Below are 8,094 nucleotides of genomic sequence, written 5' to 3' on the forward strand. Positions count from 1 at the left end.
GGCTGAGACAGCCACGAAAAAGAGAGGGTTCCTCAGTCTTTGCTTTCAGGGACACTGGTAAAAGATGGGAGGCCCAAAGCCAGGCAAGTTGGGGCCAGATCAGGGGAGGAAGAGGAAAGTGGCCCCATGTCCCTCCCACAATCACCCACTATTGCCTTCAGGCCAAGATTAGCCTTCTCAGGCAAAGGAGATTCACCTGGAGCTGAGAATCTGACTCTTGGCTCTGGCGAACAGCTCAACTCAACTCCCCATCTTTGCACAGACACTGGCTCTTGTAGGGTGGTTTGAATCCAGTCCAAAGACGTATCCCCCTAAAAATGCCTCCCTCTATCTTGCCTTCTGCCATGAAAATACTTGGTGGATCCCTGTCTTACTACCCCCAATTCAAGAACTCACAGGTTAACTTGAGATACCACCAACAGCAGCTTGGCTCAGCTGGGTTGGTTGTGTGACCACACCTGGTGATTGATTGACAGCCTTTCAGGGCCAGGATACCTGACTGAGGTTCTGACCCAGGGGTGGATGATCCATTAGGCCCGCGTTTAAAAGCAGCAGCACCGCGGGATAGGGGCAGCACCTGGGTGTGGAAGGGAGGGTCTGGGGCTGGGAGAGGGGTGGGAATTCTTATGCCTGCTGGGTCTCAGCTTGGCTGACTTCCCATGTCTAGGGTTTGACCTTCTTCCTTCAGAGGTGAGTTTCCTGCCATGGGGGTTTGGGTGAGCCCCCAGCACCAGCATTTTGGGGGCTTTGAAAAGAGAGTTGTCTGGTAAGGGGGTAGGGATCTCTGTGTTCCTAGCTCTGGGAGAGAGAAGAGAAGGGAATCGGTGATATTGACTCTTCTTCCTGCTCTTTCTAGAAAGCCTTGTTTTATTCTTAGGGTGAAATTCTGGCGAATTTGGAGTCTGAAGCCCTGGTTAAATAGCTTCACTGCTTTTAAGCTTTATGTAGCCTGCAAAAGGGGGTCTGAGCAGTGGTGGTCTCTGCTGGGAGTTTCTCTGCTCTATACTCAGTCCTGGTGTCTCCAATTAGAGGAGCCTGATGCCAGTCAGGCAGAGTGTGTTAAATTGTTTAAACAACTAAGAATCAGGAGGATCAACATTTGGGGCAAGATGAGAAAGCCTCCAGATCCAACCATTTTTAACATAGGTTTGAATATCCAGAAATGCAGAAAAGGTACTGAGTTACGCAGTGACAGATCTCCCTCCCATGCTTCTTTCCTATTTGCCAATTTCCATCTCTGAAAGGCAACCACTGTTTCTCATTTCTTATGTACAAAGATGAATTTAATTTCCATTTTTCTTTTACATAAAAGTTGCACCTTTGGCACATTTTACTGAACCTTGCAGTTTTCACCCACTTATTAATACACCTTGGAATATTCCATATCAATGTATGTGTCCTTGTTATTTTATTTTATTTTATTTATTTTGAGACAGAGTCTCACCCTGCCACCCAGGATGGAGTGCAGTGGCGCAATCTCGGCTCACTGCAACCTCCGCCTCCCGGGTTCAAGCAATTCTTCTGCCTCAGCCTCCTGAGTAGCTGGGATTACAGGTGTGTGGCACCACAACCAGCATATTTTTGTAGTTTTAATAGAGACGGAGTTTCACCTTATTGGTCAGGCTGGTCTCGAACTCCTGACCTCATGATCTGCCTGCCTCAGCCTCCCAAAGTGCTGGGATTACAGGCGTGAGCTACTGTGCCCAGCCGTGTCCTTGTTATTTTTAATAGCTGCATACTATTCTACCATATGACTATACTCTAACTTACTGCACCAGTCCCCTCCCATGGCCATTTGGGCTTTGGCCAGTCATCTGCCAAATCCCTGGCTGGAATGCAGTGGTGCAATCTTGGCTCTGCAAAGGTTATAACAAACAAACAATGTTCCAACATTGTCAGAAACAATGCTGCTGCTCTCCAGCTGGTACATCTATTATTTTGCATATATCCAAGTGCACCTCTAGGGTACATTTTTCGAAGTGGAAGTACTAGGTTAAAGGTCACTGCATTGGTAATAATGGTGGATATTGCCTTCCTTCTAATAGGGAGGTAGGAAAGGAGGTGGTTTAGAGCTATGCAGGACAGGGTTCGAACCTCCTCTCTCTGTTTTCTCGCAGTTTGATCATGGACCCAATGCTCTCTGAGCTCCAGTTTTAAAAAATCTATAAAATGGGGCCCATATAGTTGTGAGCATAAAATGAGATCAGCTATGTAAAGCATTTAATTCAGGGCCAAACACACAGAGAAGTAAAACTCTCCCCTGCATCTTCCCAAGGGCAGGCAGCCTGCGCCCCCCACCCCCGCCCCGTACTTGCCATAGAGTTTATGGGTGTTTGAGAGGCAGCTATTGAGCCTGGCGGTCAAACTGGTGGTTCTCAGTGGAAGATCCTTTCCCCGCCCATTGTCTTGTCCCATCCCTAAGGCTCCTGATATGCTCTGTTCCTAGAACCCTGGGTGTCTTCAGGGCCTTCCTAGGGCTGGCTGTTGGTCAGGAGCCTTCCTGAAGGGAGGGTGTTTGGTCTGCTTAAATCTTCAAAGCTCTGGTCCCTGACACAGGCCTCAAATAAGTGTACTACCTTCCACTGATTGTTTACTGCTAGCCTTGCACAATGCCGAGTGTTCTACTTGAGTGATTGTAGCCAGTTCTCAGAATTATCCCATAGTGTAGGAAATAGTAATCACCTCCAAGCCAACTTCATCATTAGATAGCCTTGCCCCGTCCAAGTAGGACACCTTATATTCTCATGGTCTCTTGGGGTTTCCTCCAACCCCTCTAGGAGGTGAGAGACACATGGTGTGTGTGGAGTTTCCTGTTGCCTTATATTTTATTTAGCTTAGGCATGAGCCCTCACTGGAAATATGTACAGCCCGATGAAAAGGTGAGTTTGATTTTTTTGAGACAGAGTCTTGCTTTGTTGCCCAGGCTGGAGTGCAGTGGTGCGATCTCACCTCAGTGCAACCTCTGCCTCCTGGGTTCAAATGACTCTCCTGCTTCAGCCTCCCAAGTAGCTGGGATTATAGGCATGTGCCACCCGGCCGGCTAATTTTTGTATTTTTAGTAGAGATGGGGTTTCACAATGTTGGCGAAGCTGGTCTCAAACTCCTGACCTTGTGATCTGCCTGCCTCGGCCTCCCAAAAAGCTGGGATTACAGGCGTGAGCCCCCATGCCCAGCCAGTGAGTTTGGTTTTTAAATGACCAGAAATGCAGTCCATGTGCATGAAAGGAAAAACACAATGCCTGGCACTAACATCTCAAAGTGCCTATGTGACAGTTTCACCCTTAACGTCATTGCCGCCAACACCTAATAGAAAAAGTTAGTTGGCAACCAGTCTTGTGAATCTTTTCATCAAAGGAGCCATTCTCTGCCCCTTCTAAAGAGACCCTACAGAGTACATGTGCATAGCTGCCTCTCCTTTTTTTTCACCTTACAGGGGATCAGGACACATTGGGAACCCGGGATCTGTTTGGCGGGTCTCTTTCTCAAGACCTAGAACCAGGTGGTCCAGGCACCTCACTGATCTAAGAACGTGAGTGGCGAGAAGGAAGAGGCACCGTTCAGAATGCTCGGGGCTGATGGTGAGCCAGAGGAGAGGAGGGATGTACCAGAAAGCTCTGGCGTTTCCTCTCAGCGTGAGCCACAAGTGCAGCACCAACTGGGCAGTCTGTATGGAGTGCCCTGGCAGCCCCCGGGCCCCCCAATACAGCACAGCCCTGCTGATCAAGAGACAAGCGCGGTGACCCAGCAGCAGTGGCACCTCCAGGGCCTGGGTAGATCTGAGCTCCAGGCCGCTGGGCTCCCTGAGGCACAACTAGGAGAAGCAGCAGAGTCCAGCCCAAGCAGGTCTTGCTTGAACACGGCTGGGTGGGGATGGCCAACTGGCCTGGGGAAAGGGGATCCCAGCAGGAAGCTCTGTGGCTCACGCTCTGTCTCCCTCCCTCTCTCTGTGTGTCGTAGCTTCCTGCTGGGTTCTGAGGTTGGTGAGTACCAGTCATGGTGGTGCATGTGGTCGCCCAAGCTGGGCCCCAGATGGGGGACTGGGAACGGGGGCCTGGTGTCAACAGTGCGGCCTTCTCCCTGAAGCGTGGGACTCTGTGAGCAGGTGGGCATTGCTCTTTCCCTACAGGCCAGCCTTACTCTTCTTCCCCTCCCAGTGAAGAAGTCCTGTCATTGCTCAGAGCAATTGTAAGTGTCTCATTTTGTTTTGTACTCAGGATCTTTCCTTTCCCACCTACCCCCAATCAAGAAACCATGTGTCTGCACTTCCACTCTCTCTCCCATAGGTAGGGGGGTGTCCTGGGCTTCTGCTGCTTTTGAGCTATGTTCCCTGTTCCCCCATCCTGCGAAGTAGGTGTTCAGCTCACAGTGTCATTTCTTTAAGAGCTGTGACCCTGGGAACCAGGGGTTGGGTGGGTGAATGGGTGGATGGGTGGGTGGTTAAGAATCTAGCTGGAAGACAGGGGTAGGCTGTCCTATTAATGATAGCAGGTCAAGGCCACTGCTACCCACCCTCTCCTTGCCCAGCCCCCCATTCCAGATGAAGTTGTGGTCAGGCAGAAGAGGGCCCCACACGGCTCCTGGAAGGTTGGCACACTCCTCCATGGAAAGAGGGTCTACGCTGTGGCCATCAGCGGCTCAACCCACCACGTGTACACATGTGGCTCCGGCTACATCAGGGTGTGGGATGAGAGTGCGCTGCAGGCGGGAGACAAGGCCCCTCAGGCCCAGCTGGATTTGCAGGTGAGGGGGGTCCAAAGCAGGACTCAGGGAACTCTGACAGGGCCTCTGATTTGAGACCCAGGGTCAGTGCCCTGAGGGGATACCAGTGTGTGAACCCTTCCTACAGGATCCCCAGGACTGTGTTGTCACCTGCAAGCTGTTCCCTGATGAGCAGAGCCTGATCACAGGGGGTGCATCCCAGGCTGTGACTCTCTGGGACCTGGCACCCACCCCCCAGGTCAGGGCACGGCTGACCTCAACGGGCCCCACGTGCTATTCTCTGGCTGTCTCCTCTGATGCCCATATCTGTTTGGCTTGTTTCCATGGATTTGTTGAGATTTGGGATTTGCAGAACCAAATCTTGATCAGGTATGAGCTCCCTCCAGAGCCACTCGGGTGTACCTGGGGGAGGGCTTGCCAGTGAGGCTCACTCTTCCTGTCTTTGCATTAGGGCTCTTGGCATTAGGGCTGGGCGAGTCAGTGTAGAGGATATATCTGGGGTAGTCCTAGGGGCTTCCTGACCCTGAAACTTCCCGGGGGCCCAAACCACTCAGTGACCCTCTGCGTTGTTTTTCCACCCACCAGGAAGCACGAAGTTCCTGTATACGGGTCCCGATGTGTGGACATCACTGGCAATATATTCTGGACAGGAGGTGAAGACACCACCCTGTATTCCTGGGACCTGAGGAACTACCAGAGGCTGCACCAACACGACTTACAGAATGAGGTGCCTGGCTGGCCACCACTGGCAGAATGCTACCTGCAGTGGAGTCATGCATGGAGGCAGGGGTGGGAGTGTGAGCTTGAGAGGTGGGCACAAAGCATGGTGTTGGCAACTTTGAGTGCTGACCTCAAACCTGCTTCCACAAACAGATCCTCAGCATTACCCATGACCCCGGAGAAGAATGGGTATTGGCGGGCTTGAGAACAAGTGATATCGCATTCCTTCACACTCGTCGGAATGAGCAGTTTAAGGCTGTCATGAAAAAATACACCCGCCACCACAGCCTCAAGTTTGCCTCCTGTGGTGAGTAAGAAGCCAGGTGACACCTCTGGGTGTCCGATTGTGAACTTGCTGTCGTCTCTTCTTTCTCTATTCACCCCCCTTTCCTTTTCTGGCTCCCTCCGTAATGGGAGATCCTGCACAGAACGATAGCCCGAAGACGCAGGCAGACTGCAGAGGCATGAACCCGATCCGATGGTTCTGTTGTTCTGTGATAGCCATGATCCTGCGTGTGGTAGGAGGGTGGGGGCAGATAAGGGAATGGCTTGGGTTGTGTGTCTGATTTTCATAGATAGGGAAACTGAGGCAGAGAAAGACTTGCCCTTAGTCTGGTTGGGGACAGTGCTGGAACTAGAATGCAGGATTGGTCTCTGGCCTCTCATCTGTTTGTTCCTTCACCAGGGAGCTATTTTGTGACCGCGATAGATACGCGCCTCAGTGGCTTGGAGGCACCTTCTCTACAAAAGTTGTTTCAGGTACTGAACACAGAGAGATGCCTGAACCCAGGCACTCAGAGCTTATAGCTCCAGGTCCCAGTTGGTTGGATTCCAGTGGGTGTTGGAAAACACCTCTGAGATGGCACCCAGGGCCATTTTACAGAGTAGAGGAAAGAGGACTTCAGATCCTATGAACTCCCAAGTCACCTTGAGCCCTGAGACCTGGCCCTGTCCTCCACCTGAGCCTTAGGTCTACACTGAGCCTTGAAACAGCCCTAAATGAAGCCTCCATGTCTGGCCCAATCTTTGCCCCAAGTGTGATCCCTTTTTTGGCCCTTCCATCCATCTAGATAGAGGAGTCTTCAGGTATCCTGTGCTGTGATGTATCCTCTGACAACCAGTATCTGGTCATGGGCTCCAAGAGCAGTGCCATCGTCTACCAGCTCTTGTATTAAAGGTGGCATGGCATGGTCCTGCCAGTGAAGACCCAGTCTTTGGGCTGGTGTGGCTGTGAGGATGGCTTCAGGGTGCTGGACACCTCTAACACCTGCCATCCCCTCTGCTTTAGCTTGGGTGGCAGGTCATTCCTCCCCTCCAATACCCCGCTTTCAGCCCACACTCCCAGACTTTAATCAGATGGCTTGGAGCTTTTTCCTTTGTTATCTTTCTACTACTGATTTCTGGGTTTTGGTGGGAAACTTGAGATCCCTTTGCAATGAATAAAATAGCAAAGCAGAAAGCAAAATGGCCTGGATATGTGTCCCTTTCTTTCAAGTCACAAACTCATTGTGATGGATTGCTTATGCCTTCAGCAAATTCCAGGGTGGGGAAGGAATTTTAGACCAGACTTAATTTTGTTTGTAAACTTTTTTTTTTTTTTTTTTAAGTGGGGAATTTTTGGAATCTTAAAGCTCAAGAAATGTAAGACTACGTACCAACTTTCAGACTGTGATAGATAGACCAACAATGCTCAACTCTTGACTCAGGTAAAACTCCTAGAGCTGGTCTAGCCATGTTCTGAGGACAGGTTCCCTTTTTGTGCCTAACTTCAATGACGGAGAAGCTCCTTGCTTCATGCTACTTCACTTTATTTGACTTTTTAAAAGTCTTGATGCTAATTCTGGTGTTTGGTGCTAATCAAAGCTACCTAGCTCACTGTTTCAGGACAGTTTCCTCATGTTTGAAAATGTGACAGTGTAGTAGTATAGCTGGGCTTCACTGGGCTGGAAAGGCCCCAGCTCCTGGAAAAAAAGCCATAAGGCCTGCTTTTCTAGTCTTCTTCCATCAGCGTCCTCTTTTTGGCTTGGTGTTTGTATAGCTGAGACTGCCAGCTGCCCACTGAAGTTCATGGCTTAGAGTTTTCCCTGGGAGGAAGCTGCAATGCCAAGGGCCAAGTTTGCCATCCTTTGCAACATGTAGGTGTTGTCAGGAACTGAGTTTTTGCCAGTGGATCATGAGTGAATAATATGTGTCAGCTTTGGGCTAGGCCTAAAGAAGTAGGACTGTTCCCTCCAGGGTCTTGTTCCACTTCTACCAGCTCAAGGCAAATGATGTGGAGGCCCCAGGGCATTGCAGAAACACAGGATGCTTCTAGGATAGAAGTGCATGAGTCAGACATCGAGATAAGCTGTTCACTTTGGACTATTGCATGGAAGAAAACAAACCCAAAGGAGGTATCACTTGCCATCTGTTAGGATGGCTAGAGTAAAAAAGACAGTAAGAAGTGTTGACAAGGATGTGGAGAGATTGGAATCCTCATGTATTGCTGGTGGGACTGGAAAATGTTGCAGTCACTTTGAAAATGTTTGGAAGTTCTTCAAAATGCTTAACATAGAGTTACCATATGATTCAGTAATTCCACTCCTATGCCCAAGAGAATTAAAAATAAAGACATACAAGTTGGGAGGGTAATAATTGGGAGTGGGAATACAAGAA

General features: G+C 50.0%; 1 protein-coding gene across 1 annotated transcript; it reads left to right on the forward strand.

Moving 5' to 3' along the window:
* The first annotated feature begins 556 nt into the window (after positions 1 to 556).
* Positions 557 to 6,904, forward strand: TLE7 (TLE family member 7). Its single transcript, XM_028840905.2, has 10 exons — positions 557 to 690; positions 3,434 to 3,843; positions 3,958 to 3,980; positions 4,127 to 4,185; positions 4,525 to 4,740; positions 4,847 to 5,088; positions 5,305 to 5,446; positions 5,593 to 5,746; positions 6,125 to 6,198; positions 6,510 to 6,904. The coding sequence occupies exons 2-10, from the start codon at positions 3,563 to 3,565 to the stop codon at positions 6,612 to 6,614; spliced, it is 1,296 nt and encodes a 431-aa protein (XP_028696738.1). The 5' UTR covers positions 557 to 690; positions 3,434 to 3,562; the 3' UTR covers positions 6,615 to 6,904.
* The last annotated feature ends 1,190 nt before the right edge of the window (positions 6,905 to 8,094 follow it).

This window comes from Macaca mulatta, chromosome 20 (genome assembly GCF_049350105.2).
Source record: "Macaca mulatta isolate MMU2019108-1 chromosome 20, T2T-MMU8v2.0, whole genome shotgun sequence".
NCBI classification, from domain to species: domain Eukaryota; kingdom Metazoa; phylum Chordata; class Mammalia; order Primates; family Cercopithecidae; genus Macaca; species Macaca mulatta.